This window comes from Bombyx mandarina, chromosome A1 (genome assembly GCF_030267445.1).
Source record: "Bombyx mandarina strain Sakado chromosome A1, ASM3026744v2".
Taxonomy (NCBI): domain Eukaryota; kingdom Metazoa; phylum Arthropoda; class Insecta; order Lepidoptera; family Bombycidae; genus Bombyx; species Bombyx mandarina.
The window spans coordinates 18860189-18879938 of record NC_143234.1 but is presented as its reverse complement, the minus strand read 5'-3'; the positions used below and the strand labels follow the sequence as shown (position 1 = coordinate 18879938).

The 19750-nt window shown below is 34.2% G+C and overlaps 1 protein-coding gene across 1 annotated transcript in view; it reads right to left on the bottom strand.

The window, feature by feature from the left end:
• Positions 1–1124: 1124 nt before the first annotated feature.
• Positions 1125–19750, bottom strand: part of Gycalpha99B (guanylate cyclase 1 soluble subunit alpha 2) — a 112283-nt gene continuing 93657 nt past the window's right edge. The window contains exons 9-15 of the mRNA XM_089739822.1: positions 15403–15582; positions 14242–14380; positions 12210–12376; positions 9032–9175; positions 8201–8355; positions 7118–7259; positions 1125–6369 (exon numbers count right to left, since the gene is read on the bottom strand). Coding sequence (XP_089595948.1) covers positions 6280–6369; positions 7118–7259; positions 8201–8355; positions 9032–9175; positions 12210–12376; positions 14242–14380; positions 15403–15582 — 1017 coding nt within the window. The 3' untranslated portion in view covers positions 1125–6279. The remainder of the gene's footprint in view (positions 6370–7117; positions 7260–8200; positions 8356–9031; positions 9176–12209; positions 12377–14241; positions 14381–15402; positions 15583–19750) is intronic.

Genomic DNA, 19750 nt, shown 5'->3' with positions numbered 1-19750 from the left:
CACCGTGGAGGGGAGCTCATTCCATAGCCGGATGGTACGTGGCAAAAAAGACCTCTGGAAATGCACTGGATGAACTCTACTCCGGTGGCGGGCGGTGCGATGGTAAAAACGAGATGCCGGTATCATCTCGAACAATTCCTCAGAGCACTCCGCCTTCCTCGCGTATAAATTTTGAGGCCTTCTTATAATTCAATAGAGGTCAAATTTATCGCATGCACTCCTTCTTATTTAGCGGAATGGTGACTAATCAGAATATACACTAAATTTCAACACTTTTAACGACAACGTCGATATATAGACTTAATTTTTAAAGGTGAATTTTGGTGTTTTCCCAATTCTGGTTTTAGTTTCAATAGGCTCAGGCTTCAGATAGTCAGGTAGTCCTGTCCACCTATGTCCTGTATCTAACACGTAGTCTTTTTAAGGTCCTATTAGTTATGTTTTTATCATTATGCTTGTTTATAGTACCTCTACATGTATACGTTGGTCGATTACTGGTGGTAGAAGCTCTTGTGAGCTCGCACGGTAAGTACCTCCACTCTGCCTATTTCTGCCGTGAAGCATTAATGCGTTTCGGTTTGAAGGGTGGGGCAGCCGCTGTAACTATACTTGAGACCTTAGAACTTATTTACATTATAGATGTCTATGGGCTCCAGTAACCATTTAACACCAGGTGGGCTGTGAGATCGTCCACCCATCTAAGCAATAAATAAAAAAGGATTGATGGTTTCATGCGCGATTTTAATTTATTACGTATTTTAATGCTTGGATAATAACACTAGCTATTTTTGCAGGAAGAATATCTATCTCTATCAAGTTAATTTTTTTTAAAACAAAGCATACTTTTTAAATAATTCTGAACAAAATACTAAAATCGGTACGGTTTTGAAGGAAAAATTCTGGAATCAAAATAGCACAGGTATTTTTAATCTGGCTTTCTTGTTTTATTGTACATAGGTTCGGCTAAGCAAGGAAACGGGAATTAAGAAAAATAAAGCCTTTCTTTAAATTTGGAGCTTGCGTTGTCTCTCAATGCGTATACCCAATAGTGTGAAGTCTGGAAGTCATTTGGCTAGTTTTCACGTCAGTTAAAAAAGGCTTTTAAATAAAAAACAATAATTTTATGAAAGAAACATTTTATTTCGTTTTCCACTAATAGTGCATTCACAGTTTAAATTTAACTTACAGCGAGAATCCAAACAAACATATAATAATATTATTACATCAATTTCGAGATAGCGTGAAGTACAAACAGCTTACACTTAGTGAATTACGTCAAAGATCAGTTATTTTGTAAGAGAAGCCGTTCTTGGCTTTCGTACATACATACATACATACATATACATAAAAAATAACTTGAAATATATAAATTCAAAACTACAAAAAACTACCATACGAATAGCCGAAGGTAAGTCTAGATTTAAAATTTCTTGGGTGAATATTTACACCTTAAAAACGACATGTGACGGTATGACAGTACAACAAAGACAAGCTTAGTTAAAATACTAATCACCTTTTTATACTTTGTTTGTTTGTTTCATAATATACTTTAGGCTTTTTGTATAGAACCCCTTTGAGGCATTTCGATGGATATATGCCTTAATATTTAAGACGTTAATTGCTTTCACAGAGTAACCGTTAGCCTCTAACTATTAGTGGCTATAGGAGTAATATAGTGTTCTATTTCTTTTATATTTTCAAACGGCCTAGGTCGGCGCCATTATCCGCCCTATTGCTGCGAAGTAACATTCCGCCTTCAATTAAGTGCCTTTAAGACCTCGATGTCATATTTCAATATGGCCGCCGGTAAATACGATTTTGTTATTTTACCTACATTTCCTGGCGATCTAATAACTAATCGCATCAATAATGGCCACAGCTCCTGATTCGATGAATTTGAAAGTGAGTATTGCAACTTATATTTAAATAAAGCCAACTACATACTTAGACGACATATACAATAGTATTATCACAACATAATATATTATGGAATTCGTCGATGCCAAACCAATACCTACTCTGTAGAGAGTAATTTGGTTATGAAACTAGTATTGATAGTCTAAATGTCGAAATCTCCAAAAAGTAATTATAGTAAATGTTTATCTGACAATGACGAAGCTTAAATTATTTTTTTGTAAGCTTGTCACTGAACTCTTTTAAAATGGCGGGACCAAATTCGATAATTATTTTTCGTGTTCAACTGGGTCAACCTGCATAGTTCAAATTTACATCTAAACCCGATAGGACGAACGAGTTCTAAATTTTATTTTGTATTTTATAGGTTGAATTTGAGGTTGATTTTGAGGTTGAATTTACAAGTGGACCCGTAAATGTCTGTCCGGTTCACCGGTATACTCAAAGAATATAACGTAGACATAATTTCCACATACATATACTAAGTATGCATTGACATATAAGTGTTATAGTATTTCAAGAGTTAAATTATAGTTTACTTTTACGTTCAACAAACTTTGCCAAAAAACAAATTCAATTCGTTTTATTTTAAAACTAGCGGACCCGGCTGAGTTCGTAGTGCCTCAATTGATAAATAAAAGACCTAAGTTTTTTATAAAATAAACTTAAAACAAACAAAATGAATACGTCCGACGGGCGACACATCAAATGAAAAACAAAATTTTTATTTAATTCCAAGCATTTTCATATTTATCTACCTTTTAAACCTTTTCTGGACTTCCAAAAATAATTCAAGACCAAAATTAGCCAAATCGGTAGTTTTCGAGTTTTAGCGAGACTAACGAACAGCAATTAATTTTTATACATTTAAGATAATATAAAGAAAAGGCATACTGATCTATCAGCGAATCTAAATTTTATAAACTATTATAATAGCCAAACTTATCTACGATTCTACTATCTAATAGAATACAAAGACTAGTATATTTTCATACTCACAAAGCAGTCAACTAACAATGAGATCAAAAGATTCCTTTAAGTCTGTTATTTACGTCCATTTTTATTTACTTAATACATATAATAGCAATGGTAGCGAATTAGTGGATTCTAGAACATATTTAGTGAATGCTGACGGACTCGCCATATCCTGATACACTTTTTGCGCCCGTTGCCAAATTGCTCACAGAAATTTCAGTAAAATGCTAACAATCTGGGCAAAGTACATATTTAGCATTTCGGAGTCGTTGGTGGTCAATAGAGTTAGAACGAAAATCTTATTCCAATGAATTTGTGGTTAAAAGATATTTTTCGCTTAATTTGGTCTAAAAATTAAGATTTTCATGTTTAATTAAGAACAAATCATTAATTTCGGGAATCGTATTAAATAAAATTATAATTTATTCTTCTATAATTAATTGAAACAATTATAAACCCGTATTAATAAATAAATCATTAATATTGCTATATAGTATGTGATTATAATAAAACAATTGAAATAACTTTTAATCGAATTTTGATTACGTATTTAATTTTAGCTATAAAACTCAATTAATACAATTGTATATATTCATGATCAACTATTACTGACACAAAAATAGTATTAATTTTAAAGGTTTGTGATAAGTAAAGCAGACTTTTAAATTCTTATAATTTTCTATAGAAATATAAATTGTATAGAATAATAATTCTACTAATTCTAATAACTAATTCTGCAGAATTCTTATAATTTTCTAGTTATTTCAATTGTTTTATTATAATCACATACTATATAGCAATGTTAATGATTTATTTATTAATACAGGCTTATAATTGTTTCAATGATTTATAGAAGAATGAATTAAATATTTATTTAATACGATTCCCGAAATTTATAATTTTATTTTAAGTTCTTCTTTAAAGAATTTTACATAGAATTAAATTAGTAGAATTTTACATAGAATTATAATTCAAAATTTTTACTTACGGAAAACATTTTATGTAATTCTTTGTCGACGACGGTAAGAGGTTTAGATCAAATTAACTACACACGATGTTAGATTTAAAGATTGGCGTAAATCATTTTATAACGTGGCTTTAACTATATTCGTTTGTTCAAAGTAAACAAAATAAGATTTTATCAAAACATTCTCTAAGGTTCATTTTCATTCGATCGACATAAAATGTAGAAAGAAAATCGCAAAGTCACCACGTGTGCCTGTATTTTACGTGACTTTCGTTCGCTTCAAACATACCTACCCATTTTTTTCCAGACAAATAATATCGTGGAAAAGAAACTAAATCCCAAGTTATCGTCTCGAATCTCACATTGATATTTGAAGCCTCAACTCAGCGACGTCAGAGCAAAACTACATTTAATATAATATATTTTCCTAATTAATGGAATGCTAAGTAATGAGAATCTAAAGCACTATCCAATATCGAGTATTATCATATACATAATATATTATATTATCAATATATTCTTAATTATCGACTAGATCATAAACTCATTACGCGATGTACTTAAACGTAAGCGTAATTAATTACTATGAATTGTGTTTCATTAATACTAATGACTATAATTTCACTAAACTAATCTAAATCACAACACTGAAAAATGTTTAATAGAAAGTTAAAATAGGTTTTTTTTTTATTATACGTTCTGTATAAATGTTCTAGAGTTGGAAATATTTAAATAGCTCCCGAATAATTTAAATAAAACTATTATTTCATTATAAATAAAAAGTCTACAATTCATCTAATGTACTTTTACTTTTAAATAACTATTTTTATAATTTTGAGATTAACGTGAGAAGAAGGCACAGCAAGGATTTCCGAAAAGAGAAATTATTTTTTCTTTTTAATCCAAGTTTTGAAATTGTAACAATTTCATTGCACTTAACAAACAGAATGGAAAAAAATATAGAAATATAAATTTTAATCTATCACTTACTTATTGCCAAGTACACCTACAAGCATAGTTTTTATTTAGACAATAGCCATTTATACATTTCTTCCGATATTCACATTTATAAAATGAATGTATCTCAAAATAATTATCTGTAGGTATTCTTAGAGTATTCACGCGAACATGATTACATTTTCGAGGAGGATTTTTTTGCAATGAGTGCATCATAATAAAAATTTCGCGAAATCTAGAAGACAGCGTGAACGAAGTCGTGGACATTGGCTGGAAAGGTATAAAGACATTTAAAGTACATAACATTCATATTTACTTACCTTAATTCATTTTTTACTGAAATTCGAAAAGAATACCTCGGAGTAATTTAATTTTGAAAAAATTAAGGTTCTTTTAACGTGTAAATCAGAGATTTATTGGATTTAAATTTATGTTCAAGGGAATATCGAGGATTAAAAAAATATACTTAAAAAAAATTTACAAAATTAAATTCCAAGACCTTTTAGTTGATTTATATGGTGTATCTTATTAAAACCAATCTAGGAATGTACCCTTGGTCGGCTGCTCCTTGAAATCGATTACTAAAATTATTTTAACTTAGAATTACATGATAGACATTCCGAAAAGTCAACAATATACTAAAGCCCATTACCTATTTTAGAACGTACGCTTTTGTTTTTATAGAATCGAAATTTATTTACAACGTCTAAGATGTGAATTACACATGTATGAATTTTATCACTAAATAGTTAAATTAAATCGATAACGTGAGATTACGATACAGTTCTTTATAAACAGTGATTCTACAAATTCGCCATTAACTCGTTACACAATATTATGCCTAATAAAATAGTAATCTAATCGTAGCGAAATTTTAACATTATTTTGCTTTATTTTTAAGCAATTCGCATTAACTCTAAGTAAGTCGTAATTATCCCGGATTCAATTTATTTACATTCCCTTACATTTTATTAGTAAAGCTTCATAAAGATTCTATTCTATTTCTAAAGAAAAAACTTAGAAACATTTATTCCCAAAGGCTGCTTATTTTCTTACAAACAATGACTAGAACTATTTTATAGCTAAAGGTTTGGATTGTAATCATAATACGCTCTACATTATTGGGCATAATATAACTCCAAAAAAGTGTTTTATTCTATTTTATTAACGAATAGATTCCTTTGTAAAGCTGAAAGTATTTCTATGCCGTGATATAGACGAACACTTAAACATTGAACATCGACACTTATTATAATGTGTTTTTATTTTATTTGAACAGCAAGTACAACGATCCCGTGATACACTAATTAAAATTACAAATAAATGTTTAATGGTAGTACTAACTTCAATTGATTCTCGTAACAAGACAAATACGAAAATATCTAAAACAATAACAAACGAAGCTCTAATTAAAGCTATGTACATTGTAGATAATATTAAAATTATCAAAACCGCTCGTGTCGTGACTATGTTGGCTCCGGGTCATTTTCAACTGGATTATTTTGTCCGAATTGTCCAATTTCATAATATTTTAACGCATCCTGTATATGTTTGACCTGTCAAACACAATGATCGCATTTTTTACAATTTCAATTAGGTAGAGAATGTTACGATGAATGACAAAAAAACTCCGAACTATTGATACATTCCTCAATATATTTCTTTTATTATAAGTTTTCTTGGAGCTGTTCATTTTTTATTACTAGTAAACAAATTTTGAAAAGTATTATATAAAAGAAATTATCACGTATTGGAGATACGTTCCAAACATTACGAAACTAACGTAAAAATATTATTTGAAACTTGTGCAACAGCTGTGTTTTGTCATTCATTTTAAGTGGTAATGAATATTCGAGACATGCTCCGGCTCGACCCAGCTTAATGAACACACTGCCCCAATTACTTGTTCAGTATTCAAGTGCTCAAAGTTTGGAGACGGTAAACCTAATATACAGCCTCTACATTTTGCCCGATAATTTGACGGGAAGAATCGTTGGGCCCGGTTAAAAATGGTTAAAATTGATTAGACTTAGATAAACAAAATTTCTGTACTGATCTATAAATGTAATGGAATCTTTGAGCGTTATTTTATTTTTCCACTGACTAACAGTAACACTTTTTCTTAGTACATTCTGTACAAAATAATAAGAAATGTTTCTGTTACATCAAATCTTGCAAAAAACAATAATCATGTATGTCACCCTTTTATTTATAGTCACAATTCCACTGCACGTATAATGTGAAACAGCAACTGTCACAGATCTCTAAATTATTACCTCACATTGTCCAGTGGGAACATCTTACCTGGGACGCCGCAGGGTCCGTTCCCGGGTGTACGTACTTGTGAAGGAAATAACATGTTCCCGGGATGTCCTTGGGGAATGAATTTGGGAGACAGGAACGGTCTCGCGATTCCATTTCGAAGCCCGGGAATTGTATTAGCCACCTGCGAGAGAATTTAGTTTTTTTTTATTCCGGCCCAATTCCTTTGTATTCCAGAGATTCACTCCAGCATCGGTTCATTGTGAGTATATCCGTGGGAGTTTAAGATCATTATTAAATAAGGGCCTGTGGAAAACTATTTTTACAGATAAACATTTTGCGTGGGTGATGACCTTTCATAAAAGAAGTGACTTCTAAGTAACCCCATATAATTTGAGGCACAAGCTACACAAAGAATCCCAATTGGGCTCCTTGTACGTTATGATCCATTAGTGTCCATGCTCCGTACTTGAAAAGGGCAATCTTTATAATATTACACGTCCTACATTTTTAAGGGCGTTTAAGTTCAGGTGGCTGGTCTCTATCAGGAATGTATAGCACGTTTCAAGAGGTCCATTTTTCACAAAATTCTGGTACAATATAAAAAGCGCTGGTCAGACCGCGTGAAGTTGGAAAATATTAAATATATTCTAGGTAATATTTCTATTGATATTTGTTAGATCTTTCAATGTAAAGTACTTAAGAATGATTTTTTTCCGCTGGTAATATATGAGATATCTATACAAATAAATAAAATTGGAGTGTCTGTTTGTAATATTGAAATAACCGCTTTTTGCTACATACATATGAATATATATAAGGTCCATACACCAAAATATTTTTTTTTACAATTTTTGTCTGTCTGTCTGTCTGTTTGTTCCGGCTAATCTCTGGAACGGCTAGACCGATTTTGACGAGACTTTCACTGATAGGTAGCTGATAATATAAGGAGTAACTTAGGTTTTTTAGACTAGCTTCGTCCCGCTTCGTCATCCGCGGTACGACAATAAACGCGGGTAGATAACATCGCGGGACTCAGCTGTCAATAATAAAACTTAACGTTTCCGAAGCGAAGCGAGGGCGGGTCGCTAGTCTACAATAAAATTAGCATTAGGAGTCACTTACTCGTAAGTGGTGGGACTGACGTTGATCTTCAGTGGCTCTGAGCCGGATTCAAATTTATTTGCAAGGGTCACGTTATGACCGAAAAGGCAGTATTTCTGCATAGTTTTACCGACGACTCCGGCTAGTACTGTACCGGTATGCAGTCCTAAGCGCATCTAAATAGAAAAATTATATTATCAGTTAACCATTGAACACTAAATAGCCCAACGATTTATGCAAGACTCTCTCTCATTTCACTTTACTATTTTGCGATTTGCAAACCTAAGCTTAAGCTTGTGCTATAGTAATTTAGGTTTTTTGAGAGCTAATACAGGCATATAATATACTGATAATCATTTTATATAAGTCACCTTAAAAGTTTTTTTACAGGTAATAACATAATACAAACAACGATATGGAAAAAATCATAAATGCATGTTCTAAGGTACGATATTTAGATTGTTGATCTATTGAGTAATAAAAACCGTCTGTTAAAGATTTTATTACGCAGGAAGATGGAAAAGTTTTGATGCCAGAATAAACTAAAAAAATGAATTTCCTATAATGAAAATCAATACGAGTAAGAAAATTATTGAATTTGAAATTGTGTTATCTAGTACAGGCTTCGCGAGTCGTAAGCATTATTACGCCTTATTTTATGGCTTGATCTCCTTTTGATTATATTCATTTCATTATTTTTGAAGTTTCAAATATTCCCCATTTTTGCGGTCATGGATGACATCATAGTCTGCAGACGCAAGATTTTACAATGAAACTGATTTTAATTATCACATAATCTCTTTTGAAATACTAAATTTTAAATACAAATGAAAATCTAATATTGCAACTTGCCTTGATGGGATTTCCTTCATGCGTCAAATGCTGTGCGCATGTTTCGACCATGCGTAACGCCATCCATGCGATCTGGGGTGCGTGCGTCTCGATTTTGCGGTGTAAGCCACTTGCAACGCAATATGCATCACCTATTGTTTCCACCTAAAGATAAAGCGATATTCGATTTAATCATATCCGTAGATTCTGATATTTTTGTAGGTCTCATTCTGCAATTTAACTTCGTTAGCTTATAAAGGATTGACTGCCTTATTTCTATTAGTAATAAGGGTAAATATTCTTCAAAATTTTAAATTATTGATCGTTATCGGATATATTAGACGTACATTAATCCACCGTATACATTTTTTACTTTGGGAAACGACGAAATTCAAATTGACTTAAACACTAATGCATGTACTTTTAAACATGGGATCAAGAAGGCACTTTATCTGCACATCAATTACAAGCTTCGTTAAGTGTCTTACTAATTCAGAAATTGTAATTTCATGAGCTTCCTTTGACGTGGGAAAGTTTTGTTTCATTCTGTTTGTGTCGAGAGCCACATTAAGCGTTAATTCCACAACGACTTAACTTCAAGCCGCCTAAATGAGTGTTTTCTAATTAATAAGAATATGTCACTCAAAGTTAATTTACCTCTTGAATAACAAACCTAATTAAAGTATAAATATAGAGTTTGTATGCTGTTTTAGTGAAACTTGTATCTTTTAATGATTCTTTATAAATTGGTAATTGATCGTTGGCAATACATGTATATATTGTAGTAATTATAGTCAACGCCAATATATTAAAGCCATTCTTAACAATAGCGATACTGCTAGACGACTTTTGACATGATAACTCTAAAAACGACAAATAGTATTTTAGCATATCAAGCAATTTACCTAAAAATAATAGGCAAACGCATGAGATGCACATTCTAGCATGACAATAATATGTCGTATCTTTGTAACAAGAATTTCTCTAGCAAAATTTGAATTTTAAAAGTATAATATTATCTAGTTTAACAAAATCAATATTTATATTTGATCTTTATCCTGAACTTTATCCAACTGAAAAAAATTTATTATTTAGTCTATCGCTACAATCAATAGATGATGTCAAGGGGCCGACACCTCAACAAGATCAAATAAATAATGATGGAACCAAACAAACAGCTTCCTATTTGTCCGAAGTAATTAAATTCTCGAGTATCTTCAATGAAGATAGCAGAATCGAGGTTCCTGTAAGCGTTCATTCAATTATAACGATTAATGACCCTGTTGCTTCGGTTATTGAGAAGACTTAAAAATAATTGGATTCAATTTATATAATGTTACCGTTTAAATTTATATAATGTTACCGTTTTTACTGGTGGTAGGACCTCTTGTGAGTCCGCGCGGATAAGGTACCACCGCCCTGCTTATTTCTGCCGTGAAGCAGTAATGCGTTTCGGTTTGAAGGGTGGGGTAGCCGTTGTAACTATACTGAGACTTTAGAACTTGTATCTCAAGGTGGGTGGCGCGTCTACGTTGTAGATGTCTATGGGCTCCAGTAACCACTTAACATCAGGTGGGCTGTGAGCTCGTCCACCCATCTAAGCAATAAAATTAAAATGTTGCTACGGAGATAATTTGATGTTTCATTGGAACTTGCTAAATTGAATGGATATTTGAAACTTATTAAATCTATACTATCTGATATTAACCTAGATGATTTAGTATTGTAACACGAATTAACCGGTTTTTATTGATATGCCCAAAGTGTTAAAAACAGTGATGTGACTTTTGTTAATACCAATCAAAAACAATTTCGAAATTTTTATTTTTATTTTTTATTAACGTATGCTTTCTCGAACGCTATTAAATCAACATAAATTTACCAGCAAATTTAAATGGGCTTACTCTTTTACTCCAAATATTTGAAATCAGTACATAATAAAATAAGTATTATAATAGAATCAGAAAATTCTGATCTTACCTGATTTTGAACATATAAACAACCTTAGGACCAAAATTCCAGAATAATGGATTCAATTCGTCAGAATTCACAAAAGGTGTCATCATCAGTACTCACAGGTATTTATCCCTATCCTATCCTATTCGCCAGCCCACAGACGTTCATTGCTGTAAACAACCTTAGGACCAAAATTCCAGAATAATGGATCCGATTCGTGAGAATTCACAAAAGGTGTCATCATCAGTACTCACAGGTATTTATCCCTATCCTATCCTATTCGCCAGCCCACAGACGTTCATTGCTGGATATAAGCCCCCAATTTTTCAGCCCCAGCGGCCACAGTTCTACGAGCAGTGTACCCTGACCACAGCCCCTTCAACGTCGCAACCCTTTGGGCTATATTGGTAACCGTGGTTTTAGTGCAAATCTCCTCATTCCTGATTTGATCTCGCATTGCTCATTGGGTAACCTTGAGTCTTCTGATAAGGCTCATTGTGAGCGACCAGTATATGAATCAAATGGTACACACAAGGTGTGACATCACTCCTTGCAAGAATAAGATATGTCTAGAATAAAATGAAAACGTATTTAACTTTAGAACTTCACTGATTCGGATCTGTTTCTTGCTAACTTTTATATGAAGCCATAAAACTCAGACATCCACGATATTCAGTACTTCATCTCCTACATCATAATATTATATGTTAATAGTATAGTAAAAGTTTTGCGGTTTCCTAGACCAGTTATTCCTACTGTGTGTCACCATTATCCGTAGAAGTGTTTTTTATTATTATAGGTTACTATTATTACTTTCTAGTTCACCTTAAATCTCCAACAGGAAGAAGGTGGAAACTATAAGCAACAAATCCATGCTATGTTGACTTGACCAAGGTGCATGAGAGCAAGATGAAAAATATCCTTGATGAAATTTATTATTTTATATTACTGGTGGTAGGACCTCTTGTGAGTCCGCGCGGGTAGGTACCACCGCCTTGCCTATTTCTACCGTGAAACAGTAATCCGTTTCGGTCTGAAGGGTAGGGCAGCCGTTGTAACTATACTGAGATCTTAGAACTGATATCTCAAGGAGGGTGGCGCATTTACGTTGTAGATGTCTATGGGCTCCAGTAACCACTTAACACCAGGTGGTCTGTGAGATCGTCCACCCATCTAAGGAAAAAAAAAATAAAAATAAAAAAAATACTCACTTAAATAAAATACCCAAAAATAAAATGATTACCTTATAAACGTCAAGCTCCTCACAGAATATATCAAATACGCTGTACAAATCCTCCAGCATCGCAATAACCATCATCGGTGTTGCAGTAGCACAGATGGATGTGAAGCCGACGATGTCACTGAACAGCATTGTGACGTCATCGTGGCTTTTCGCCTCTATCTTCTCACCTATGCAACATAAAAATGTTCTATTCAGTATAAAAAAAAATATGTTCATTAGATTATGACGTGTTTCCTCAGTCCGAAGGTATTTTTTGTAGATTAAACAAGCAAACTATAATACGTGGTTTTAAATTGCTATATTTTTACATAGCATTGTGTAAAATATAAAAAAAACACGTGTGGTACTCGGGGACTGCCACGGTAAAAATATTGCATAGCATTTTTTACAAACTTACGCAATTATAATTAGACAATAATAATTGAATATTAAAACAATAATAAAATAAGACCACGCTTTATTTATAAACATTAACAAAAGCAAAACATTAACTGTCCCCTTCACACTCATATGCTAGACCGCGCGAGAGAGAAATAAGCAGATTTTTATGATGAGCATGCAGTACGACGTCACGCCGCGCGTTTATTCACCAACACTAGATACACAAGCGCAACGTGTGAATGTGTTGAACGCAAGCTACACGGTAGGCGGAGTGCGGGGTGTTAGGTTTTGTTTTCGTTACGGAATTTCTTGATTTGGTCGCCGCGCTCAAAGCCCGCGATAAAAGCTATGCAATAGCTTAAAAATAACATGTATCCGTACCTGTATTATTATTTGTCCTATAGAAATATTTTTGTAAGTGTCAAAAGCAGTACTAATTGTAATAAATTTTCGAATACCAAATACCTAGGTTTCTTTCTACCTTATTCGATTTGGATTGGTTTATGTCGACTCCGAATGATCTAAATATGTAGATCTAAACCAAACAAATCCAAAAACCATTCGTTTTAATTACTCAAACCATAACTCAAATTGCGCTCTACTTACCCGATGGAATGATTTTATGACGTCAATTAATTCCGCGATGAGCAAATACAAAGTTACGAGTCTCCTGCTGCGTATTATCTAATCTATCTTAATTATTAAACGTCCCACGCCTTCTTTCCCTAATAAAAGTTTATGGAATTATAAAAGTTTTTACCGCACCTGTCGCTAGAGGTACCGAACATGTTGCGGCCCCGACTGCGATTAAAGTTCGTAATTAATTGGTTGACGAGCTTGTAGGTCGCTTAACTACTTTGTTAGAGGAACGTTTCAGGGCTACGTAGCTATTGGATATTCCTTTAAGAAGATTTATAGTATCTTCTAAATGCGACAGTTCAAAATTTCACAATATTTATGCCTACGAGATTCCCATTTCAGTTATGAAATGAAATAACTATCTTATGCCTATTTAATACATTTTCTAGTTATATTTGGGTCGCGAAACTATAGACTAAGTAGATCTGATAATGGCTTCAGGTGAAACAATTTTGTTGATAAACAACAAAGTAAAAGACACTTTTTTTAAATGAATAATAGCTCGAGTGTGGGTTTAACTAGACGCTGTTGCAATTCCCGTGAATCGTTATTAACATAATATTTTGTAACAATCCCAAGTTTCTCGCGTAGGCATTTATTTATTTATTTAATATATTTTGTACAAACAGCTGTTAGAAGAAACACAACAATAGGTATACAGAGTACAAGAGCACTACTTTTTTTTTTTTTTTTTAACACAACGCAAAGATGACCAAAAATTGTTTTTTTTTTTAATCATATTTCCTTATTATAAAGATCAATAACCAAGACTGACTCGGCGGTGTTTTAACTAGCACTCCTGACTGCTGAACTGAGAGCTCAATACCGACCCACACTGGGAAGACATATGGGTGTCGAAAAGGCTTCTTTGTGTTCCGTGTCTCTAATTAAGAATATTATTAATATCTAGTTCCCACAGAACAGAGAACCATAGTTTGGGGCTAAGTGACCATGTGTGATTTGTCCTCGTCTTTATTACTTATTTACACTCTATAAAATAAGCAGGACTTACCTAGCCACAGCCTTTTAGCGATGTGAGGTGGGAATATTAAATGCAGAAGACTGACATTCTTCTCGCGTTCTTTGTCTACCGCTTTACTTGCTTCTTCGATTGAGTTCTTAAGTTTGTCCATACGCCTTCGAAGTCCGTCCTGGTCGATAATTTTTGTTTATGTTATCCTCTTAGCAAATAGGCATTTCAAAGGAGCCTTTGATCAGTTTCTTAGAATTTATTGTCAGCGAATCGTGTTCAGACTAACAGCGTGATATTTAAGACAGTAATTTTACTACAATCGAATGAATACAGGATGGTGGAATGAGTGCTTTATTTTAAATGAGCTATTATCTGTAAAAAAGGGTCTCTATATTCAGTTTTTGGCTTCGTTGACTTTTTTTTTCTTTTCAGCACTCCAAAAAGCTCAGATACAAATCTGAACAAACATATTGCAACAGCTTGATAAAAAATCCTGTGATAAAAACCAAGCCAGGTACAGTTAGAGAAACTTCATCATCTAACAAAACACCGACATCCTTGTGAACAATCTAATAACTCTCACAAAGCGAGTCTCTAGTGTTGTGATATCGACATTCAGTCAAGTCTCGGTTCGATGCTGTTCAACAAGTGCACACATATGAAGCGAAGTTGTACAATTGCTCTTGAGCTACGAAGTGAGTATTTCGGCCAACGTTCTCAAAGAAATAGTGTTTATTCGTCTCGATTTATAGATGTGGAGAAATATAGATAGGTATCTACTCGTAGAACTATTCAAAAAAATTCTTCTCATAATGGCAGAGTGAAAGAAGATAGATTTAGTCGTTGGTGATTAGTTATAGTCATTAGAAACACTGAAGGTAGCTTAACTCATAGACACAGCCCACTGAGTTTCTCGCCGGATCTTCTCAGTGGGTCACGTTTCCGATCCGGTGGTAGATTCTGCGAAGCACTGCTCTTGCTAGGGCCAGTGCTGGCAACACTCCGGTTTGAGCCCCGTGAGCTCACCTACTAGTCAAGGTTACGCTGAAATAGCCTCTCAAGGCTATCGGCTTAGGTAGAAAAAAAAAAGAAGGTAGAGGAAGACAATTTCAAAAAGAACGAATTTTTACGTGAACGCTGTTTTTACAGCCAAAGACTTACTGAAATAAAATCTATTGAAAATCACGCTAGTAAATTTACCTGTGCCCGAGCCTGTTCTCCCACTAGAATGACATCCCTTGTTGCATCGTGGAGTGGAATATCTGATATGAAGAGGCCTCTCCCAGTTAAGCCTTCAAGTCCATCAAGGAACGGAGAGCCCACGAAGAGAAGGGAATCCGATTCAGAGCAGAACACCATTTGGCCCTTTATCTCTAAGCCCTGTAGGAGAAAACAGAACATAGGGAACACCATGATATATATAATTTAAAACAACGGTAATGTATTATTCATATTAAACAACACACACATCATTCTTCTCATAAAAAATTTTGCGGGTTACAATTTATTTACACAACTTATACAAGTACATGAACATTTAAATAGCATACGCTCCGAATCGATAGCCTCATCTTTCTTTTGTTTGAAGTTATTAATAAAAATACCAGAACTGCTCGGAAATTATTTATTTTAAACTCTTCGAGGCTAAATTCACTAAAAATTTCACTGGTGCTAGGACCTCTTGTGAGTCCGCGCAGGTAGGTACCACCGCCCTGCCTATTTCTGCCGTGAAGCAGTAATGCGTTTCGGTTTGAAGGGTGGGGCAGCCGTTGTAACTATACTGAGATCTTAGAACTTATATCTCAAGGTGGGTGGCGCATTTACGTTGTAGATGTCCATGGGCTCCAGTAACCACTTAACACCAGGTGGGCTGTGAGGTTATCCACCCTTCTAAGCGATAAAAAAAAAAAAACAGAGCTTTACCGGCAATTAAATTAAACTTAAAATTGCCTGCGGTCTAATTTCATTTCAGTTGTTTATTGAAGACTTAAGAAGATAATTCAAGCATAAAATGTATATTCAATCGTAATTTGAAACGTCTAAGTCGAGTTGTGTGGTGATACAACAAATCGAAACCGCTTCAAAGTGATTAAAACCTGTTTCTCAATCGAATCAAGAACTCGGTAACCTCTAAGGGTTGTGTCCAGCATAAATTAATTCAATCTCGAAATTTTAAAATTTTAAATTTTACTGGTGGTAGGACCTCTTGTGAGTCCGCGCGGGTAGGTACCACCACCCTACCTATTTCTGCCGTGAAGCAGTAATGCGTTTCGGTTTGAAGGGTGGGGCAGCCGTTGTAACTATACTGAGATCTTAGAACTTATATCTCAAGGTGGGTGGCGCATTTACGTTATAGATGTCCACGGGCTCCAGTAACCACTTTACACCAGGTGGGCTGTGAGTTCGTCCAGCCATCTAACCCATAAAAAAAAAACTGAGCTTTACCGGCAATTAAATTAAACTTAAAATTGCCTGCGGTCTAATTTCATTTCAGTTGTTTATTGAAGACTTAAGAAGATAATTCAAGCATAAAATGTATATTCAATCGTAATTTGAAACGTCTAAGTCGAGTTGTGTGGTGATACAACAAATCGAAACCGCTTCAAAGTGATTAAAACCTGTTTCTCAATCGAATCAAGAACTCGGTAACCTCTAAGGGTTGTGTCCAGCATAAATTAATTCAATCTCGAAATTTTAAAATTTTAAATTTTACTGGTGGTAGGACCTCTTGTGAGTCCGCGCGGGTAGGTACCACCACCCTACCTATTTCTGCCGTGAAGCAGTAATGCGTTTCGGTTTGAAGGGTGGGGCAGCCGTTGTAACTATACTGAGATCTTAGAACTTATATCTCAAGGTGGGTGGCGCATTTACGTTATAGATGTCCACGGGCTCCAGTAACCACTTTACACCAGGTGGGCTGTGAGTTCGTCCAGCCATCTAACCCATAAAAAAAAAAACTGAGCTTTACCGGCAATTAAATTAAACTTAAAATTGCCTGCGGTCTAATTTCATTTCAGTTGTTTATTGAAGACTTAAGAAGATAATTCAAGCATAAAATGTATATTCAATCGTAATTTGAAACGTCTAAGTCGAGTTGTGTGGTGATACAACAAATCAAAACCGCTTCAAAGTGATTAAAACCTTTTTCTCAATCAAGAACTTGATAACCTCTAAGGGTTGTGTCCAGCATAAATTAATTCAATCTCGAAATTCCAAAATAAGTTAGCGGCAGGTTCGTATAGTTGAATACATTATTTTCAATGTATTTTATTTGGTTTTCGCGAGACGTAAACATAATTAATAGTATTTTTACGGTTTATAATCGCGTTTTTTTTAATTATCTTTACATTATTTCCGAAGTTTCGGATACAGTTTTCGGGATCACGGACGACAGAAATAATATATCAGTCTATATATACTATATCGTGGTCGGTTTTTTTTTTCTTTCTTTTTATTGCTTAGATGGGTGGACGAGCTGACAGCCCACCTGGTGTTAAGTGGTTACTGGAGCCCATGGACATCTACAACGTAAATGCGCCACCCACCTTGAGATATAAGTTCTAAGATCTCAGTATAGTTACAATGGCTGCCCCACCCTACAAACCGAAACGCATTAATGCTTCACGGCCGAAAAAGGGAGGGCGATGGTACTTAAACGCGCGGACTCACAAGAGGTCCTACCACCAGTAACTCATAAGAGTTCCTACCACCAGTTACTACATTTTGTAGTAAAAACTTCACGAATTAAAGTTAATTTAATACCTTTTTCTTCTTTTTTACGCCTTATACTGTTTTTCAGAATTCCGTTGAAAACTTGTGCACTGGACAAAAAGCTACCAACAAACTAAGAAATAAATTAACGGAGTTCGCTTGACCAAGTTGGCGACTTCAAGAAGCTTCTCAAGTCTAAGTGAACTTGAGTACAAGTGGACACAAGGGTATGTTTCCATTGATTAAGAAATGATACCTTTAAATATTTATTGACAACAACTTTATTGCGTTTTTTTATTGATAGACGCGTGCACGAGCTCACAGTCCATCTGGTGTTAAGTGGCTACCGGAGCTCATAGACATATACAACGTAAATGCCGCCACCCACCCTCAGATATGAGGTCTAAGCTATTGTTACAACAGCTGCCACACCCTTCAAACCGAAACGCATTACTGCTTCACGGCTGAAATAGGCAAGGTTGTGATACCTACCCGTGCGGAATCACAAGACGTTCTACTACCAGTAATTACGCAAATTATAATTTGGTGGGTTTGATTTTTATTACACGACGTTATTCATATTTGTTGAGTACGTATTTCATTAGGAAAATTGGTACCCGCCTGCGGGATTCGAAGACCGTCGCAAGATACGAATGCACCGGACGTCTTTTCCTTTAGGTCACGATGACTTCAAAGTGAAGTGACTATGAAGTCGTCGTGTCGTCTATTGTATCTTCTAATAATATCTCTATAATGATAAAATGATCTCATTTTTCACTTGGTGCGAAACGATATCCGATACCAATAGATCTTATAACGTAAATGTCGCTACTAAGCTCGAGAAACGATATAAAAATTGGAATATGATTGCAACGACTATAATGATAGCCCGCTAATCCTTTGTGTCAGCGATATGAAGGATAGGAGCACGTATCCGTGGTGGTTAGCATATGGACTTATGATCACTATATCCGCACGTAGCAAGATAAAGATAATTGAAGAAAAAATACCACAACTATGGCTAGTGTAGATAATAATAAACGCATATAATAAAGTAACCAGGAAAAGAATTTACGGACTCCTAGAGTTAAATAATTACCTAAAATAAACAGAACAACAATCGTGACAATATAATTTACATTTGAACAAAAATAATCGTTAATCAACCCATATGGGTTGCGCCATAATGATCATCAAAATTGACATACGACAAAGCAAAAGCTGACCGAAAGACTATCGTGGTGTAACGCGAACGAGCTTCTAAATTATGTCACGTGTACATCCAAGTGCTGAGGGCTGAGTTTCCGGGTCACTCTTATTTATAAAGTGAAACACCTGAGGGATTTCTATAGGGCTGCTTCAACGGCACATTAACTTTTATCATTCGGTTGTACCATATTCATTACAAGTGTCATTTTTATGAACGTAAAATTTGATAAATATTCATCTTCCACATATTCGTCTTTAGTTATAATCAATCAGTAACTAACTAAACGTGACTTATTGAACTCTCTTCGACTATAAAAAAATGACCTGTTGTAAAAGCGTTTGTCCATGGAAAACAAAAATTAGAAGATAAAAGGACGACACTGACTTGATTATTTAGATTGTAGTAAAGAATGACGAACGAAGATAGATAACAGAAGATTAAAGAGGTAATATTGTAATAACGCAACAAGTCTATTAAAAAACCATAAACTGTAACTGTAACGGTAATTACTGTAAAATTGGTTAACCAGCTTTAGTGATTTATCTTAATAAAGAATACAATAAGTTCCATTCAATTAGAGAATAGTTTAAAATTATTACTATTAACAGATATACCTCGACAAGAGAA